At 38.9% G+C, this 21861-nt stretch overlaps 1 protein-coding gene across 6 annotated transcripts in view; it reads right to left on the bottom strand.

The window, feature by feature from the left end:
- KLHL7 (kelch like family member 7) overlaps positions 1-21861 on the bottom strand; it is a 71258-nt gene that overhangs the window by 9612 nt on the left and 39785 nt on the right. For 3 of the 6 annotated variants that reach the window (XM_017877496.1, XM_017877494.1, XM_017877497.1), the window contains 3 exons: positions 14214-14356; positions 521-622; positions 139-379 (listed from right to left, as the gene is read on the bottom strand). In XM_017877496.1, coding sequence (XP_017732985.1) covers positions 139-379; positions 521-622; positions 14214-14356 — 486 coding nt within the window. The remainder of the gene's footprint in view (positions 1-138; positions 380-520; positions 623-14213; positions 14357-21861) is intronic. The other 3 variants (XM_017877498.1, XM_017877495.1, XM_017877499.1) reach the window with 1 other exon arrangement.

Here is a 21861-nt window from a genome sequence, read left to right as displayed (position 1 = left end):
TAAAATGTGACAAACACGTATTTAAATTACCAAGAAAGTATCTGGAGGAATAATAGCAGCTGTTTATTTAAATATGAAAGCCAAGATACTTGGCTTTAAAGAATTTGCCCCAAACCAAAATACTTAAGGAGTCCTTACCTACTTCTGAACCTCCAGATGTATAAATTTTGCCTTCTGCAGCACATGCAGCAAGGCTGTCTCGAGGTGTCGGAGGACCCAGTTTGGAATACCAGCTATCCTTCACTACATTATAGCAGTCCATTCGCTTTATCGGGAAAAGCTGAGAGCCTCCCAAAATGTATACTACATTGTCCCAAAACACGCATGCTGCATCTCTTCGTTTTTCAAAGGGGCAGCGGATGTCTGTCCAGCTATAATCCTGTAGCAGAAAAGGACAGGAAGCTTTCAGTAAGGAAAAAAATATAACTGAAAAGGACAATGCAAAGATATAGCCAAAAATATATAAGAATATGTTAATTTATTAGACTACACATACAAATGTTTGACTTGAGACTATTACCAATTTAATCTTGTGTGGTTTCTGCAGAATGTTGATTAGATGGGGCGGAGGGCAGAAGGCAGGCACTTGACTGCTTTGGGTCCTTTCTGGATCTAAAATAAACTTAAATATATTTGGATATACCATCACCACCCTGTTTTCTATTCCTTTTGTTACTGAAGATAATATAAGAAGATTCTAAAATAAGTTGTTTTATTATTTTTAAAAAGCTTCTTTTTCAAATGTAAATGTCTCCATCCCTTCCCTGCCAGATATATAGTGTGATATAAGTAATCAATGGATAATATAAAGCTCAAATTGCCATTATCCTACTGATAGTCTAAAGCCAGAAGGTATTTCATAGATTTCTTTATTATTTTTCTATATTCAGTTGAGCCAATGTAGTCAGCTGGACTTTAAAAAACTGTTGATGTTTATAAGGAAATACTTGAGTAATCTCTTCTGAGTATTCTGGATACTCACTTTTCACCTCAACGATTAGAAATATACACCTATCAGTACTTGACAGTAAGGGCTGTTCACAGCACCTGTTTCTTCACTATGTTTGATAGCATCCAAGAACGCTTGTGCCACCCTTCCATGGATGTGCATGGAGGGATGCCCCTAAAGTTATAGTATCTTGGACCCCCCCCTTTTTTGAGATAGGAGGGTACAATGTTCCTGCTATTTTCTGAAAATAATCAGGGTCAGATAGAAATTCATACCATTCCCAGTCTCACCAAGGAAAGCACTATGTGTGATTATTGAGTTTCCTTTGAGAAAATCTGACTGATAACCTATGATTATATCCAGTGTTGCAGGCATTCATTGGATGAAAGTATCACAGAACATCAGGAATGGTCTCTTAGGAAAGGAAGAGCCCCTAATGTAGAATACTTTGACTCCTGACAAAGATGAACATTCTGCTTTTTAGGTCACCAGGAAAATAGAGCCTTAATAGCTTAGGATTTTATTCTCAAATTAGGATCAATATGCCCCCAGGTTACTCAGTGGTGGGCACACAAAACAATAGGATAAACATAACATGTTCCTGAAACTTCAATTCCACTCAATGAACACTTGAAAAACTGGGGGAAAATATTTTCACTTGTTCTCTTAAAGAAACTGTATACCACAGAATGAAATAAAGAGATAAAATAATGATCATATTGTACAGGGAACAATCCCTTAAAGATAAACTAAATCATTCTCTTCAATGTTCTTCAAATCTACTCATAATTCCTATCTAATCAGTTTTATGTAGCAGAGAAATACGATTTCATTAACTGTATTAACTCAGTGAATCTCAAATCTTGTCCCTCTTACCCCTCATTTATTTGACATTTATTACTTGAGAGCTATATGGGAAACTTTTTTTTTATTATAGTAGCTAGATACTGTATGTAGTTGAGGTGGGGGAAAGAGTAGATGGAAGTCAGCCTTGTCAGCTCAGTGGGTATGACTGTTGGGCATTACCCTAGTGATGAAACTAGTTCCAACCTGGGCTTGCAGGTAAAGGCAGTGCTATTTATTGCTCCCTGCACTCATAGGCTAAAGGGAAATCTAGAGGAATATGCAGTTTTCATGTTAGCAAGAAGATGGACAAATAACACTAGAGTCACAGATGGGAAGGTGTATGTGTGTGGGCAGAGTCAGGGAACGGTTACCCTAAAAATATGATTTAATTCAGTTAAGTTTTACTGAGTATCTATTCCATGCAAGTTCTTACACTTAGGTGCTGAGATGTGAAAATGGGAAAGTTGGAAAGCCTGGAAAAGACATGGGTAGAAGGATTTCTTAAATTTTGATATATCTCTCATTATACACATGTACACATGCAGACACAGCTGTGTATAAAGTCCTGTCTTCCTTGGTCCTAGTCAGCCTTTCTTGCCTCTGCTGTGATATGCCATGCTATACTTTTTTCTAAGCTCAAGACTGCTTTCCTTTTTGTAGGTTTTCCTGATTTCTTTCTTCTGAATCGTTACCACTTGAAGTTCAGGCCTGATGACTGAGCACTCCACTGTATCTTGCCCTGTGTGATTTTCTAGCTGTTAATACAATAGTTCTCATTGCTCCTACAAGAGTAAAGGCTTCGGGCGGGATGTGGTGGCTCAATGCCTGTAATCTCAGCATTTTGGGAGGCAAAGATGGCAGATCACCTGAGGTCAGGAGTTTAAGGCCAGCCTGGCCAACATGGTGAAACCCCATGTCTACTAAAAATACAAAACATTAGCCAGGCATGGTGGCAGGCACCTATAATCCCTGCTACTCGGGAGGCTGAGGCAGGAGAGTTGCTTGAACCTGGGAGGCGGAAGTTGCGGTGAGCTGAGATCATGCCATCACACTCCAGCCTGTGCAACGAGAGCGAAACTCCGTCTCCCCCAAAAAAAGAAAAAAAAAAAAAAAAGAGTAAAAGCTCGGGGGTGGTAAGTTGTAAATATTTTCTCTAAATGCCTCAAGGCAAAAGATCAGTGTGATATTTTCCTTCAAAGTAAGGACTGATTTTACATAATGTATTCTGAAAACACATAGATTCTCAAATAATAGAAATGCTGTAGTATAAAGGCAACCACAATCCAAAATGAAATACTTTTCATTTTTAACACCTGAGAACTTTATTTCGGATCATTTTGAGAGAAAATCGAGCCAAATTAGGGGAGGCAGGGTCTTACGGAAAAAAGAAAGCAAAAGTATCGAAACTTTAAGATTTCTTAGAGAAACCACAGGTAATCAATCCAACCTGAGTTTAAGATGACCAAATTGCAAGCACTTTCTCTTAAGCCATTATTTGATATATCTTAGTTTCTAAGGGCTTTAAAAAGGCCATACACCTATGGTGACAATCTACATGAAAAGCAGGTTTATGCCAGATACCAGAACATTCCTAGAAGTAGTTTCATGAGAAACACATAGAAACAGTTTTGGCTTCATTCATTTTACAAGGACACAAAGAATGCAGTTCAAGGGAACTGGGAAACTTGGGTATAAAGCTAGGCTCTGTATGGAGGAGCTACGGATTTCAACTGGGTCACTTAACTTCCAAAGGACTTTATCTGTACAACAAAATGATTGAGCTAGACGACCAAGGTCTCTTCCCTTTCAGCCCGAACATCCAATGATCTTAGAATCCAAGTGACTTAGGATGTATCCCTAACCAAACAGCTACTATTAATTTATTAGTTATTAAGTACTTACCTTTCCAGGAACTATCCTGAAATATTTTAAAACATCATCTAATTTAATTTCCTTAATAACTCTATAAGTTAATATACTCATTTACAGATAAGAAAACTAAGAGATATTAAGTAACTTATCAAAGGTCACATAGTTAGAAAATGGTGAACCCATGATCTTAATCTAAATCCATCTGACTCCAAAGCTGTGTCTTTAGCCCCTACGCTGCTTCTCTAAAAGACTTTCCAGGCCTATTAGAAAGAACAGGCCGGGCGCGGTGGCTCAAGCCTGTAATCCCAGCACTTTGGGAGGCCGAGACGGGCGGACCACGAGGTCAGGAGTTTGAGACCATCCTGGCTAACACGGTGAAACCCCGTCTCCACTAAAAAATACAAAAAAAAAAAAGCTAGCCGGGCGAGGTGGCTGGCGCCTGTAGTCCCAGCTACGCGGGAGGCTGAGGCAGGAGAATGGTGTAAACCCGGGAGGCGGAGCTTGCAGTGAGCTGAGATCCGGCCACTGCACTCCAGCCCGGGCCACAGAGCAAGACTCCGTCTCAAAAAAAAAAAAAAAAAAAAGAAAGAAAGAACAAAGGACTCGGAGTACAGTGATCTGGGTTGCTCTTGTCACTGTTGTGTTTCTAGCAAAGTGATTCTGGGCACTTGAATTGTCATCGTTGAATCTCAGCAGCCTCATCTATAAAATCAGAAGGTTAGCAGGATGGCTGCTGATGTCCTGCACAATCTCCATATCTTTTCACTTATAAACACAATGCTCAACCACCAAAAGCACAGCTGGTGTGAAAATAGAGTTTCTCTCCATGTGTTTGTACAGTATTTGGCCCAGGGCTTAGCATACTGAGGGAATGTTTTCATTGAGTGATAGTTCACATTTGTAGAAAACTATGTATCATTCAGTTGGGCCACCCTCATTTTTGACTTTGCAAATGTCATAGACATTTGCTGCACTCTGCTACTGGTTTGAACCAGTTCTTCATTGCAGCACTATCTTTATATTACACTGGCTCCAGCTGGCATCTTATCACTATCGCTCCTGGTTTTGTGGTGGCTGTACCACTGAAGACCAGAGGGACCTGTAACCAACCAACCGGCAGTTCCTGGGGTTGAGGGCCAGGTTTTCATCTCCTGTTTTTGTAAATCCAAATAGTTTCCACTTTTATCCTTTGCTAGAGCAATTTTTCTCTTAGGAATTTATCCTAAAGAAAAAACTGTACAGCGTGTAAAGCTGGCAGATATAAAGGTGTTTCACTGCAGGAGTATTTTAACAGGAAAAAACTGTAAATCAACCAAATGTGTTTGATGAAGACACGTATTAAATTATGGTATATCCTTGTGATGGAATACTCTACAGCCCTTCAAAAGGATGATATTCTCACTGATGTGAAAATATCTCCATAATAAAATGGTGAGAGTAAAATACATTTTGTAAAATAGCATGTAGGCATGATCCCATATTTGTAAAATGTAAGGACTGAAATGATGTTCACTAACTACTGATGACTGTCTTTGGACGTTGGGGGCACTTTGGCTTTCTCCTTTATATCTTGCTATATTTGAATTTTCTACAAAGAATATGTATTTTTTTTTTAAAATAACAAAATACAATGAATGATACCAAAATACGGTACCAGGAAAACAACTACTTTTCTCAGCAGAAGCCTATACTAGTGCTAAATGTTTTAACAGGAATATTTAATTCAAACTAATTTAAAGGCTTTAAGAATTGAAAACACAAATAGCTATATTATGAGACTAAATTTCAACTATAGGACAGATTAGAGGCAGCCTTTGCTTTCCTTCCAAATAGCACATTCTTAAGGGCACTCTGGTTTTCCAGAAGCAAACACTTGATCATGTCAAGTAATTCCACAGGATGTATCCATATTTTGAAATATACTCATTTTCAGTAGAGTCACACAAATATTACTGGAAATATTAACCTTCTTAAGTCCAGAAAGAAATTTAGTAATTAGCCATTAGGAAAAATACTCTTGTAACTCAAATTCTTCAACAACAGTAACATTGTAGCTCAATAGTTTCCACAGCTGGGGAGGAGGGAGATTGTGCTATTGCAGGCTGCTAGATAAAATCAGGCTTAATTAGCAACAAACAATATACAAATGGGCATTCCTTAGCTGTTAATGATTAGCTAAAATTAGCAAAGAGTCCAAAGTGAGGCCAGTGGCAAGCTGAAAGGGAATTATTAAGAATCACTGCTGCTTTATAAAGTCACAAAATGTTCTTCCTGTCTCCACTCTCAAATTAAAACCACACCACCAACAAACAAAAATCAAACCTAAGCTACCCAGAAACTCAACCATTAAATAAAACTCAGTCTGAAGGTGAATGAAGCATGACATGGCTATTAAACGCTTGATAACAGCACTTGTCCTTGAGTAGAAATAACATATTAGAGAAGTATATAGTATCCCTACACTAGTATCTTGCCAGTTATCTAAACAGAAGATAGCCTTTAAGTGAACTTTGCCATGCAATTTTTAATCTTGGCGTAGCAAGGTATATTACGCTTTAAATTATCTCAAATTCCAGAAAGTAATCGTATACTTATTTATAAAAATGTTCTCACCAATGAAACAAACATCTACTTTTTATACAGAGTACAGGAGATGTCCCAGGTGTCTGGAAGAGTTCAGAAGATGAAGGGAAAACCAAAGTGGGGAAGATGGTAAGCATTTTTATATTTAAATATGGGAAGATTAGAAAATCCAAGGGTGGCAGGGAGAATCTGACAGAGGAGTTAAGGAGAACAAAGAAACGAAAAAAGAGTCAGACGAACATAATTGACATTCACACAAATCCTGAGAAGATTTAAACTTTTTGGCTTTAGACCAGAAAACTGGTTTAGAAAGGCTAACTGATGGTGGGGTATGGTGGTGCAAGCCTATAATCCTAGCACTTTGGGAGGTTGAGGCAGGCAGATTGTGTGAGTTCAGTAGCTGAGATCAGACTGGGCAACATAGTGAAACCTGTCTCTACAAAAAAATCTAAAAATTAGCAGATGTAGTGGCATGTAGTTCCAACTACTTAGGAGGCTGAGGTGAGAAGAATGCCTGAGCCTGGGAGGTTGAGGCTGCAGTGAACCGAGATCACGTCACTGTACTCCAGCCTGGGCAACAGAGTGAGGGAGGGGTAGGGGGAGGAGGAGAAAAAGGAGAAGGAGAAGGAGGAGAAGGCTAACTGACTTGCCTAAGATCATATCTAGAAAAAAGAAAAAAGGAAAGAAAATTCTCAGCTTGGTGGTTCATGTACTTTTATCCCAGTGCTTTGGGAGACCAAGGCAGGAGCATGGCTTTAGGCTGGGAATTCAAGACCAGCCTGGGCAACATAGTGAGACCCCTGTCTCCACAAAAAAAAAAAAATAAAAATAAAATGGCCATGTGTGGTGATGCATGCCTGTAGTCCCAGCTACTTGGGAGGCTGAGGTAGGAGAATCACTTGAGCCCAGGAGGTTGAGGCTGCAGTGATCACCACTGTACTCCACCCTAAGTGACAGAGGAAGACCCTGTTTTAAAAACAAAACAACAAAAAGATCTCACAAAAGACAAAAGACCAATGACCTAATCCTTCAGCTCTTCCACCTTTGTCTAATTTCTTTTTTTTTTTTTAAGTGCAAAGTTAGATTCCATTCAGTTGTACAATACTTTTGGTGGCTTTTATGAAAAATTTTAATAATCATACTTACCAAGTCAAGATGCATTCATACCCAGGATTCAATATACTTTTAAGTCTTTTCTCTTTCCTCCTACCCAAACCCTATGAGTAAGTCTCCCTCAAGAAAACTTCCATGAAGCTTCCACAGAGGATTCCTGATTGACAAATCGAACCCAGGGAGCTCTCTTCTTTCCATGCCACCAACACAGTCATTGTCTATCACACACCAGGACAATTAACTGTTAAGTTCAGCTGAGGTGTTGACCACCACCTCTGTGCTAACTGCTGTGTGCGTATGTGTACACCTCATGCACTCTGTGAGGACAGGGTTCTGCTGTATGTGTCTTTCATATTCCCTGCTGGTGTCCAACCCACAAATTTCAAATCCTAGATGAACCATGATACTGGTAATATATGCTAAAATATTATTTGTTTAAACTATACTTTTACAACCAGCTAGCCATACAACACACCCTGTTGTTAGTAACAGGTAAGGATAATTATCTTTTATACCTGGATTACCAAATTTTCAAAGAAAATAATCCATACCAAATCCAACCAAATATGATTCAATACTTCTGAGATGACAGCTCTTAATGCAGCTCTGGGTCAACATATGAACAATTACCAAAAGTAATCAATATTAATTACTGGTGACATGGTCTAGTAAAGAGTGTGAATTTATCTCCTTCCCTGTCAGTTATCCTTAGCTTGACTTATCCCTTTAGCCCTGTGCTCATGGACCCACTGCTGTCTAGCTACCTCCCAAAGGCTAGAGTCCCTTAAAACCCTACCCCAGGCCAGCTGTGGTGGCTCACACCTATAATCCCAGAACATTGAGAGGCTGAGGCAGGAGGACTGCTTGAGTCCAGAAGTTCAAAACCAGCCCTGGCAACATAGAGAGACCCCTGTCACCACAAAAAATGAAAAAAATTAGTGGGGTGTGGTGGCAAGTGCCCGAAGTCCCAACTACTGGAGAGGCTGAGGTTGGGGCTCACTTGAGCCTGGGAGGTCAAGGCTGCAGTGAGCCACGGCCGTGCCACTGCACTCTAGCCCAGGTGACAGAGCAAGAACCTGTCTCAAAAACACAACACAACACAACTTCACGGAGGTATCATTCCCATTTTCCTCATTTCTTCCCATTTACAGCCTTCAATCAAATATATGCAGCTCTGTTTCCACTCTCCCTGAGCCTTTTTAGAGTGCTGATCTGTTAATTTATGGTAATTAAGGCCAGCTGTGGCTATGGAGCATGAGTTTGATGTCATGACTCCCAGCATCAGTCATATTTTCACTGGGGGTTTCTTGGAGATGCAGTGACATAACACAAAGAGAAACAAATCTTTGAAGGTGGGAACTTCAGGCACTATGCCAAGGTGGGGTGGAAGGGGCTGTGAAGTTGATTTTAGAATAACACTACCAACCAGTGTATTAGGGAAGTACTTGAAAAGAAATTGAGACTCTCAATATTTCTATTTTGGAAGACGTTCTAGGAAACCAGAGCATATAACTGAGAACTTACCTCAGGATGTGATCTAATCTCTTCTTTACATGAACATGAAGACCACCTGTCTTACAAACTGCCTTCAAAGAATCAGGGAGAATACCTTTCAAGCACAAACTGCAGAGAACACTGTTTACCCCTGGCTGCCCATGATACTGACAACTAAGGAAGCTTAAGGAATACTCATGATGACCCACACTTGCGTCTCAGCAATGTCAGTTGCTGGGGCTTGCAGCTAGAGGTCCTACTCATCTGGGATGGTTGCTGCCTATTGTAGATATTTTGTTCTTGTAGGTACTTCTGATCATTGTAGCAGTGTTCACATTTTTACTTCTGTGTAGTACTTCTAGAGCTCTTTGCTGGTGACAAATACTACTCATATACTGTTATAAAACTCTCATTTTTAAAAAAATGTAACACCATTTTCCTTTAAGGTTTACACTTCATTTATGCACATGATCTTTTAAAATTGTACACAGTTTATAACTGCTGATTTCCGCCATGATCACAGGGTGGGACTGTTTCCTCCTTAGGGAGGACCTGTTTAAGAGGGAAGGTGGCTATGATACAGGCACTGCAATACCTTTAATATAAAATATTTCTGACAGGAAAATGTGTCCCAAGTTAAAGATAACTTCTTTTTCTCTTCTTTTCTTTTATTTAGAGCTCTCCATATTTAGATCCAGTCTTATACAACCGAGAAAATTATGTAAAGTTATATTGGTTCACTCATCCTTATAAACTTGAGTACTCACCCTGCGCCAGACACTCAGCTCAGTAATGAGTCTACTTTAGAGTTCTGAATATGAAAATGCACCCAGGGTAAACCTTCTGAACCTGGTGGTTCCATGAATAGGGTGCCATATGGTTTTCTGCCTTAGCAATTTACAAGCTCTGGCCCTCGCCCTGCTAGTCTTACTACTAGTTTATTGTTGGCAGGGAATATGCAGAATCCTCTTTTCTCCAGGGCATAGTCTCCTGTTTCTCCACCGTATGAAGCCAAGATCCTTACAAAGCCCCAGCTCATCATTTCACTGGGAGGAGGAATCCAAATAAAAATTGGTCAGTTAAGTCAACTTTTATTTAGGTATCAATATTGTAAGACATTACCATGTTACAGATTGAGAACACCAATACTAGGATAAATAGAACACTGAATACATAACTCTTTTAGAAATCACTAAGCATTTGATGATTTAAAAACAGATACAGGATGGGAAGAGGCAGCTCAACAGGCTTTATAAAAGGATGATAACAAGAAAAATATCATTTCAATTCAAGATAGCAACCCAAGACTTCTTTTCTGTCAATATTCAGAAAAAAAGTAAGATTTTCTTTGCTATAACTTTTAGTCACCAGTAAGAACAAATATTTGCCTCCTGTCACCAGTGAAATACAAGAACTATAACTGATGGAATGAAAATGTTTTTATTGGTAGTTCATTCCTCAATTATTTGAATTTTCCCATAAATTTTCAAAGTGCAATTAGGAATGAGTCATTTATAAGAGCAAGGCAAGACAACAAACGAGAATTCTGAAGTTACAGTCTCACTTCCAGGCTCGTGTAGAAGAATATGCATCTCTTTTCAACTGTCCAATAAAAAAAAAATCAAGGAAAGAATTAGAACTACAGACTAAAAATAAAGTGCTAAGAGTCATCCCACATTTGCCTTATTGTAGAAACAGTGCTCCCTGCCTCCTAAATGAAATCAGAATTCTTCTTGCCCATCTGTACATCAAAATAGCCATCTACTTTATTTTAAAATAAAGTATCTTCCACCAACACTTGGCTTAATTGCTTTTTAACTGCCAAAATCAACACCACAGTTATGGTTTGGGAAACAAATTGGGTGTAATTATTACTAATACCTGAAAGCTGTAGTTTTAGAATTACAATTTTGTTTTGTTTTGTTTTGTTTTTGTTGCTGTTCTCGTTATCCAGGCTGCAGTGTAGTGGCGGGATCTCAGCTCACTGCAATTTCAACCTGTCGGGTTCAAGCGATTCTCTTGCCTCAGCCTCCCCAGTAGCTGGGATTACAGGCATCTGCCACCACGCCTGGCTAATTTTTTGTAATTTTAGTAGAGATGGGGTTTCGCCATGTTGCCCAGGCTGGTCTCAAACTCCTGACCTCAGGTGATCCACCCACTTTGGGCTCCCATAGTACTGGGATTACAGGTGTGAGCCACTGTGCCTGGCCTAGAATTACAATTTAAACTACCATTTCAGTTTTTGTTTGGGAAAAAAAAGTTTATCATTTTCCTGTTCTTCACTCAAAAGGATCCTGAAAAATTAACTGTCCTCACAGTGAGGCCAGTGTGCTTACTGGATAGTACACAGGCCATGAATTCTCATGGCACCTGCTAGTCACTCAGTCTTCTATTGAGAAAGTCAGAATTCTGTAGGTGAAAAATCAGCCTATATTCTGGAGATGAAGGAATAGACCAGAAATCGATGTCTGAGCCAAGAGCGGGGCAACAGGGACAGTCCAAATATGATGGTGATTAACCAGTTTAATCTGATCTTTCCCTCCTTGGGGAGGTGTTTTTGCTATCTGGTGGCATATTTGCTTTATGGGTTATGGTGTTAAGTGTTATGGTAAGAAAGAAAAGCTGATGGAAGTTTCTTTCTCTACCAAAATATAAGAGGAACTGCTTGTCTTGGTGGAACTGCTGAGACTGGTAACTTTGTTGCAAGAGGGCCAGATGTGGTCTTCTTACTGGATCAGATTAATATAGCCAGGAAAACTTGCCATATAGCTAACACTTTGGCTAATGCATATTTCTGTTTCTATCTATCCAGATCATTAGACCGAATTCCTTTTCAGCTGGCAGGGAAAATTTTTAAATGTCATGGTCTGACTTCAAGGATCCCTTGATTCTTTAGCTCTATGCCATAATCTAAGCTGCAGGCATCCTGGACCATCTCACCTTCCCAAGGTCACATACTGGTCTCCTGTGTTGATGCGCATAATGCTAACCATTTCTGGAGACCAGAAAATGGAAAGGATCCTACATCTTGGTAAGAAATGTTGCTTGACAGGACAGAAGATAAGCCTAGAATACAGTGCTGATTGCTTCAAAGTCCCTAGATGTTCTTAGGTCTAGAGCAGAGGTTGGCAAACTATGGCCTGAAGGTCAAATCCAACCCCTTAGCTGGTTTTGTAAATAGTCTTTGTTTGTTTGTTTGTTTTGAGACACAGTCTCACTCTGTCCCCCAGGCTGGAGTGCAGTGGCATGATCTCAGCTCACTGCAACCTTCACCTGCTGGGTTCAAGTGATTCTCCTGCCTCAGCCTCCCGAGTAGCTGAGATTACAGACATGCACTGTCATGCCCAGCTAGTTATTTTGTATTTTTAGTAGAGATGGAATTTCACCATGTTGGCAAGGCTGGTCTCAAACTCCTGACCTCAGGTGATCCATCCACCTTGGACTCCCAAAGTGCAGGGATTACAGGCACGAGCCACTGCACCTGACCTGTAAATAAAGTCTTATTGGAACACAGCCATAACCATTTGCTTATGTATTGTTTATGGCTGCTTTCCTGCTACTGGGTCAGAGTATGGATGGCATGCAAAGCTGAAAATACTTACTCTGGTCCTTTATAGAAAAGTTTGTGAAGCCCTGATCTACAGTATGTTGGTATAATCCCTTGAAAATGAAGGACAGCTTGCTGACCCCTAGCACCTCCTGCATATTAGAGATGGCATATGGTTCATATGATTATTACACTTCTGGGTAAACCGCAAAGCTATCAGTTACAAGTAAAATCTAGAGTACGAGAAATCTTTCTGAGTGGGACAGGCTACAGTAGTATGGTTCAGCTGCCTGTGATCCTGGGGCATTAGAATGCTGCATATAGCTTGAGGTATGTCTCAATATAATCAGAGCATGCCCCAAATTCTGGAGCAAGGCCAGCCTCCTTTATGCAGGTATCATTCTTTCAGTAGACAATTCCCAGCTGGCCATGAGGTTCTGACAGATGGAAAATGTCTGACACCAAGGTAAACCAGGTGACCATGTCATAAACCCATCTTGAACAATTTTACTTGACCTGCCTAGCCACAAATACAGCATGCCTTCAACCAATAATGCAGCATGTAAATGCAAGACTGGGCTTACGGAGGTTCCAAAGGCACAAAATACCCAAATAGGCTAATGACAGTCCTTATCCAGTAGCCCTTCACTTAATTCACTACCTTTCTCCCTCACCCAGGACTATGCCTTCATGGAGGGGTGTCACTAATATATCAGCTAACAAATTTGAGAGACCTGGGCTTGGTTCACTTTTGATAGTAATAGCCAATAATGAGCTGCAAAAGCATTGTAGCTCCCCGCATCAAGAACTGTTTTGAAAGACAACATGAAGGAAAGTGTTCTGACTTGACAGAATTCCAAGCAGTTCATTTTACTGTCCATTATACCTTTTAGGAGAAAACCCTAAGGTCAGTTTTATCAAGTCTTGGGCAGTTGCTAATGGTTTATTCAGATGGATGTAGGCTTGAAAAAATGCTCTGGTCTCATCAGGTATCTATTCAACCAAAAATGGGTTTGCAAAATGATGAACAAGATCATTATGTGTTTGGATTCAGCACCACTTATGGATATCACCGTGCAAGTTTGGGGTGTTATCCTTTAGGATTGTGGTATTTGCTCTTCCCCAGCAATACATGTAGTACCAGAAAAACATGGTATTCTTTCTCCCACAGCCAAAACATACACGTCTAAGACACAAGGAGTAGAAATGTGAGTGGACTCTCTCAAGGTTATAAGTAATGACCCACTGAAAAAAGTTTTATTCCTATCCCTATGACTCAAGCTCTCCTGACCCAGTTGGTTGGCATAATATGTAATGAAAAGTTCACTAAACTTGGTGATCATTTCTAGATGGTTCAAATAAAGGTCATTTAATCTTTTTTCTTTGTGGTTTCCTAGGGTTTCCAAATATTCTAGAATGACTATGTATTATTTCATATTAAAATTACTAAGGGGAAAAAACAAACAAAATATAGCCCCAGAAGCAGATTTTCATTTAAAATGGGACATAAGGAAGAAATTGTAATGAATGCAAGGAGCTGCTGACAAAGAGAGGTGGGGAAGAACTAGTTTCCCTTTTTCTTTGACAGTGGTTACCATGCAACATTCCAGAACAATTAAGGAAACATTTGGAATCTAAGCCTGATTTCCTTATCTGTAAAATGATCTATGTATCTCCTAAGGTATGTGAAAGAACACCATAAACTATCATCTCTAAAGGTATGAGTTATTACTATTTGCGGTTGGTGAGTGTCTTATGTGTCAGTGATTTCAAAGACAACATCAAAAAACAAGAATAAAAATCAGTTACCTTTGGGTTAAAATATCTACAAGACTGTGGTTGAGAGCCTCCAAATAGGGCTATGCGGTAGTCATGTTTCTTTCTTCTAGGTCTTGTGCCATCTACAAGTTCTTCTCGGTCCTCTGGAGACAGTAGATGGTACCTCATTCCACCTGTAGTAAAATACATGGCAACTCTTCAAGAACTTCAGGCACTAACCAGTGCTTTGAAAAGGAAATACCCAGACATAACAGGGCCTTTATTTCAGTAACTTTCTTTTATCATATCTTTATAGCATTTGAGGAAAGTGAGGGGGAAGAGGCAGGAGAAATGTATAAAGATCCGAGTACTAACCAATTCATTATTCTCAGCAATCACCATTATTCTAAGACTGCCCCACCCAGCAAGCAACTTACTATGTACCAGTGAATTATCTGGCTCCTCAAGCAACAGCTGTCAAAATAATATCCACATCTCCTAACCCAGTGGTTCTCGATCTTTACATTAGAATCACCTAGAAAATCTCTGAAACTATTTATACCTGGGATCTACCACAGACCAATTAAATAAAAGTCTCTAGGTAGAGTCTAGGAATTGGTATTTTAGAGGGCTTCTTAAATCTTGCCACTTAAAATGTGGTTCAAAGACCAGCAGCTTCAGCATTTGGGAGTTTGTTAGAAATGCTGAACCCCAGACCCTATCCCAGACCTACAGAATCAGCATCTGCATATTTAACACCCCACAGTAATTAGGAGGTACATAACACTTTCAGAAGCACTGTCTTAGATGACTCTAAAATGCAATAAGGTCAGAACTACTGTGATCTATCACGATCTTTTTCCTTCGGCAATTCCTTAATTTTGTCAATGCCACTTAACAATCAAAAACTGTTAAAGTATCATTTCAAATCAGTGTGGGAAAGGAGGATTGTCTATGTTAGACAACAATATGAAGAAAGAAATTATACCCCTACCTCATATTTCACTTTCAGTTCCAAATCAATAAAAATCTGAATATATAAACTCATAAATGCACTAAAAGCTTGGAAAAAAAACAGGCCCAGAATGGAGAAGCCTAAGAATGACCAAAAACATAGGAGCCAGAAAAAAATGTTCACACTTAACTATATAAAACTTCAAGTTAAAATAGTGCACAGCAAAAAGAAAAGGCAGAATTAAAAGATGACAAACTAGAAAAATATTTATAAATAATAAAAAAACTATTAAAAGATACTTTGTTAAGAATTACCAGCAACTTAACCAATAATTAGGTGAAGTATCTGAATATAGTTCACAGAAAAAGAACTATAACTCTTAAACATATGAAAAGATGCTTGAGTGCTCTAGTTAGAAAACAACAAATTAAAACCATACTTTTTTCACTTATCAGATTGGCCAAGATCAAACTGCCTGGATCACAGGGTATAAAATGGTTGTATCAGGGAGGCAGCACTCTCTTCCACTGATGGTGGGGATGGATGGGTATAACCATGGGAAGGGTGATATAGCCCAATCTACACAAATTATAAATGTATACACCCTTTAATCCAGGAATTCCCCTTTTTAGGAGTTTATCAACCTAAAGATCACTGTTAGGGAAGTGATTAAAAAATTATGCTATGCCTATACAATAGAACATTGTATGTGGCTGTTAAGATGAGAAAGATTAGTATGTACACATGGAATGATCTCCAATAAATAATATGGAATGAAAAAAGCAAGATGTAGGACAGTACACAGAGTGCAATACTGTTTGTGTTAAAAATGTATATTTTAATGTAAATATGCAAATTTTATACATGTAATTTATACATGGATATATAAGTAAATGACTGTATGTACAGTCTCAAGACTACCTCTGGAAGGGTATATACAAGATAATAATGTTAATCTCCAGGGTAAGAGAATGAGAGAGTAGTGAAAAGGGATATCAGGGAGACTTACTTTTCACTATGTGTCCTTTTAATATCTTTTGAACTCTACAATATTATCAATCTAAAGATAAAATAAGGCCATTTTATTTTATTTTTTTCTAGAGCCAGGGTCTTGCTCTGTCACTTAGGCTGAAGTGCAGTGGTGCCCTAACAACTCACTATAACCTCAAACTCTTAGGCTCAGCAGTCCTCTCACATCAGCCTCCCAAAGCACTGGGATTGCAGGCCTGAGCCAGCATGCCTGGTCCAAAAATTCCTGACACATGCAAAACTTTTCTATAAATGAGGCTATGTTTTGGGTCTTTATTAAAAGGATAGAGAAAGGAAACTCATTTGGAGAATAGTTGGTGAGTTAATGAACATCTTTATCAATATTTATCATTTCTTCCATTTCAGAGTTTGAGTAGAAGCTCTTTTGTATTCAAACACCTGGATATTTCAGAGGCCAAGGCAAGCTGATGCATGCTCTAGGTCAGGGATCTGAAAACTTTTTCTGTAAAGGGACAAATAGACTTTGTAGGCCACATATGGTTTCTGTGGAATATTCTTTGTTTGTTTTATAATCCTTTACAATTGTAAAAACTACATTAGCTCAAGTCTGCATTTAGCCTGTGGGTAGTTCTTGAAGTGTGGTTCCATAACCACCAGCATCAGTATCATCTGGAAGTGTGTTGAAAATCCTAATTATTGAACACTAGCCCAGACCTTCTGAATCAGAAACGCTAGGGAGGGGTTTGAGAGCCACTGCTCTAGGATGGTTCCACACTGGTTGAAAGTGGACTGTGTAGTCTATGAAGGCAATATTCCCAGTAAGAAAAAGGTAGGAGGGAAGGAGAGAGACAAGAGGGAACTGTTTCCGCCAATAGGCCATGGGGTAAAAGTGGCTGACAGTGGCCAACTGTGCTGACACACTGGAGGAGGCATGCCTTTGGATCCTTCACTGATGGGCCTTTTTTTCCCTCCCCAAGAATAGGGCTGGGGGACACTTTGGTAACTTTCTCTGAGGAGCTCGCTGTTGCTTAGGCTTATTCCTTCGTGAGTTATTCTTTCCAGATTTAGGTATAATCATTTGTAAATTTTCAGGGAAGTTGGCCTGGCCCTTTGTGGTGGCTTTGACTGTGCACTTCATTTGTATTTTGTAGTTCATTTTCTTTTAGATGTAAATTTTTTAGCTTAGTTTTATTCTATTTTTCAATTGTCATCTGTTTTTCTTCTACTCTGGAAAGGCAACAAAATCAGGCGGTAGGAAGACAACTGATGATCTGAAAAAGAGAGGCTGGAAGGCTTTTCCCAATTTAGCTCTGTCCAGGCTCCAAAGCTTGGAAGCATCTCAGCTGCTTATGCTTAGTCAAGGAGTAATAGAACAATCCACTATTATTTATTTTAAAAAAGGAAACACAAAACATTGTAATAAGCCTAGTAAGTTAAACTAAACAACAAAGCATCCTGCTCAAGTGTCTAATCCTCACAGTTGGTTGACTTTCTGAAATAATGCCGCTATCCTGTTTCTTAATCAGTTCAGAATCCATGTAAGAACTAAACACTAGATTCTGAGACTGGCTGGTTGTTTTCAACAGCCCAGACCATGTATGAAGACATAGAAATTCTAAGGCCAGCAAAATAACACACAGTTTGGGAATTGGGCATAACAAAAAACCTGATACTAGCATGTACAAAATCTAAGAGACAAAAGTCCTAATGTAAAGGCATCTTCTTGGTCCTGATTTTCTTTCCTCTCTGCATTTAAAGAGACAAGTGGCCACCTATGTTCTACCTTCTAAACACTCTTTTACATTATGGTTTTCCAAGACACCAGGCTTTGGTTCAAGTAGCTTTGGGGCTGCTCTTTTATTATTTTTTTTTCATTTTCTTGTACCCCTTAAATATAGGTATTTGTAAGGATGTGTCCTTGATGCACACCTCTTCTCCTTTTCCCTTGACAACCTCAACTAGGTTCAAACACACTTAGTCTTTTTCAGTTTTGTTTTCATTTAATTAAAAAAAATGCCTTTACCACTTATGAACATTTTCATTATTAGATATTCATGTAAAATATTTTTAGTAACTATAGAACATTACATTGTATGGATAATTTTTTTTCCAATCTAGGGACAACATTGGGTCTACTTACCTAAAACCACATCATACTAGTAAGCAGTAGCTATGTGATAAGTCTAATGAAAATACTGGAAACCTAGAAATTGTTTTTATTGGCTATATGAGGCAGAGAAGATAAAGTCTTCGATCTGCTCAAGATAAGGAGTTGGAACTGAGATAAAGCTGGATCACTTGGATTGGTGGTTATACTTCTAGTGAAAGGATAGGCTAAGAAAAATATCTGCCCAATGGCAGAAGCAGCAGCAATAATTTTGTTTCAACTTCAGCTTCAGGTAAAGTGTCCCTCTTTTGAGAATTTATATTGACAGCCCTACCCTCATGCAGCTTCGAGGTTTGAATTTACCCTACCTGCAAGTCTAGGAAACCATAAGCCAAAGAAAACTCAAAGTAGTCCTGGATTCTTGTGCCCTATAGAACTCGGCAAAAGCAAACACCATTCTCCTATTGAGGAGAAGAGAGAAGACATTCCAGAGAACAGAGAAGACACTACCTAAACCTCCCAATATTCCTGGTGATTAAAGTCAATCAAATATAAGCATATCATTCAAAATTACAAAACATATAAGGAATTAAGCCACCAGAAATAAGTCAATAGAACCAACAAATAGCAGCATTGTTCTTCAGGGACTTCAGATACTGACATTATGAAACATAGAACATAAAATAACATTTGAAAAGTTTAAGGTAAAGCAAGAACTGAAAACACAAGCAAGGAAAAAAGACCATAAAAAATGACCAGGGTAGGCCAGCCTTGGTGGCTCACAACTGTAATCCCAGCACTTTGGGAAGCAAAGGTGGGTGGATCTATTGAGGCCAGGAGTTTCAGACTAGCCTGACCAGCATGGCGAAACCCTGTCTCTGCTAAAAATACAAAAATTATCTGGGTGTGGTGGAGCACCTGTAATCCCAGCTACTTGGGAGGCTGAGGCATGAGAATCACTTGAACCCAGGAGGTGGAGGTTGCAGCAAGCCGAGATTGTGCCACTGCACTCCAGCCTGGAAGCCAGCAAGACTCTGTCTCAAAAAAAAAAAAAAAAAAAAAAAAAAAAAAAAAAAAAAAGCCAGGCTAATAAATAATACATACATAAAAGGAAAAAGATACAATTTACAATGACAACAAAAGTATCTGAAGTAAATTAAGAATGCAGAACTCATAAGAAAATTACAAATTCTCCAGAGACACATGGCAATTTAAATGAAGGATAACAATAATTAAAAGGTATTAGAATGAAGTAGAAGAGAAACTGTGTGTATGTGTACCTACACTACACTTGATCTTAGCCAAAAGACTGAGAAGTGATGTGTGTACATATAGATAAATGGAAATTTAGTTTAACGTGTTTCAAATCAGTGGGAAAAAATGAATTATTCAGTAATGGTATTGAACCATCTTATCAGATATATTAGGAAAAATATTATTTATTTCACACCCAAATGATTTCAGTAAGATATACCCTTAAAATTTTTTTAAAAAAGAGAAGAACTCCTCTATAAGTGATAAATGCACATGAGGAAAATTTAGTTAATTTTAAAATCACCTTGGAATAGGGAAGACCTTTCCAACCACATCACAAAGGAAAAGACTAGTTCAGACTTAAAAAAAAAAAATATTGCAATATAAAAAAAAAAAAAAAAAGGCCGGGCGTGATGGCAAAAGCCTGTAATCCCAGCACTTTGGGAGGCCGAGACGAGCGGATCACGAGGTCAGGAGATCGAGACCATCCTGGCTAACATGGTGAAACCTCGTCTCTACTAAAAAAATACAAAAAACTAGCCGGGCGACGAGGCGGGCGCCTGTAGTCCCAGCTACGTGGGAGGCGGAGGCAGGAGAATGGCGTAAACCTGGGAGGCGGAGCTTGCAGTGAGCTGAGATCCGGCCACCGTACTCCAGCCTGGGCGACAGAGCCAGACTCCGTCTCAAAAAAAAAAAAAAAAAAAAAAACTAGTTCAGATTTAATATAAAAAACAATATGAGATCAGACTCGCCATTTTAAGATCTTTTTTCTCCTCTTCTCTTGAAAGCTATCCCAAACGACAAGGTAACAAGAAACAAACACAAACTCTATCTTTGATAATTCTAAGAGACTTGCAACACCAAAACACAATTAATGAAGACAGCTAGCAGATGGAGTGTCTGTTAAACCTAAATGGTTGTGCCAGGAGACACCAATGAAAAGCAAGCCAAATTACCTTGCAGAACCCTGAAAAGGCTCATAATTGGAGATACTAAGTACCTAGAAGTGCAGGTAGGGATGAAAACAAGATAACTCTAAAATACTGAACAAACGACAATTGAACTTCCAGCTCTCCTTTCCCTGTTGCACAGTCAGGTACCCACTATACCTGTACCACTGTAGGACACAGGACTGGTCTCCGAAAATACTGAATGAGAAATGTTCCAGACTCAGGGAACAGCACAGAAAAGGATGGGAGTCTGAAAACATGGATTAAGGCCAGGCACTGTGGTTCATGCCTATAATCCTAGCATCTTGGGAGGCCTTGGCAGGAGGGTTACTCGAGCCCAGAAGTTTGAGACCAGCCTGAACAAGATAGTGAGACATCATCTTGACAAAAAAATATAAAAATCAGCTGGGCATAGTGGTGTGCACCTGTAGTCGCAGCTACTTGGGAGGCTGAAGTGAAAGGATCACTTGTGCTGGGGAGGACAAGGCTGCAATGAGTTGTGATTTTACCACTGTACTCCAGCCTGGGAGACTCTGTCTCAAAAAAAAAAAAAAAGAAAAGAAAAAAAAAGAAAAATAAAAATATGGATTAAGTGAAAGTCTGAATAGCAAAATATTATCTCATCCAGTTCCTAAATGCCTACACCCAGCTTATAGTTCCCTGAGACAATATCTACAAATATTGACATCTGGGGGTCCCCAATTAAAAAAATGAACAGCTACTCTGATTATGCTACAGTTTAGCCCAAGAACTGAGATGCCCACTCATACATACAGCATGATCTATCAGTTTTGTAATAACTCACTCTCATATGATATAAAACCAAATATTTAAGAAAAGCTTCCAATAAAAAAAGGAAAAGAAAACTCAAAATATAGAAAATACAGACAACATAAGAAAACCTCAAAAGCACTACAAAGACTACTTTAGAGTGATAAGATATTGCAGCCATGAAATAATAGAGAATAAAAACTCCAGAAATTAAAAATTATAGCTGAAATAAAAGGGTTGAAAAAAATCAAGCTATCTCTCAGAAAAAGGCCAAGAGACAAAGATGGATAAGAAAAAAGAAAGAAAGAAAAGAAAGAAAGAAAGAAAGAAAGAAAGAAAGAAAGAAAGAAAGAAAGAAAGAAAGAAAAGGATCAGATTGGCACTAGACTTCTCAAAATAACACTGGAAGCTAGAAGATAAATTCTAACTGAAAATGATTTTCAGCATAATTCTATCTTCAGTTTAACTATCTTTCTTTCTTTTTTTTAATAGACAAGGTCTTACTCTGTTGCCCAGGCTGGAGTAATGCAGTGGCAGGATCAGAGCTCACTGTAACCTCAAACTCCTGGGCTCAAGCAATCCTCCTGCCTCAGCCACTGGAGTAGTTGGGACCACAGGCACATGCCTCCACACCCAGCTACGTTTTTTTTTTTTTTTTTTTTTTTTTTTTTT

Source organism: Rhinopithecus bieti, unplaced genomic scaffold, assembly GCF_001698545.2.
Source record: "Rhinopithecus bieti isolate Rb0 unplaced genomic scaffold, ASM169854v2 scaffold_11397, whole genome shotgun sequence".
In the NCBI taxonomy this organism is placed as follows: Eukaryota; Metazoa; Chordata; class Mammalia; order Primates; family Cercopithecidae; genus Rhinopithecus; species Rhinopithecus bieti.
This window is presented reverse-complemented; position numbering and strand designations above follow the sequence as displayed.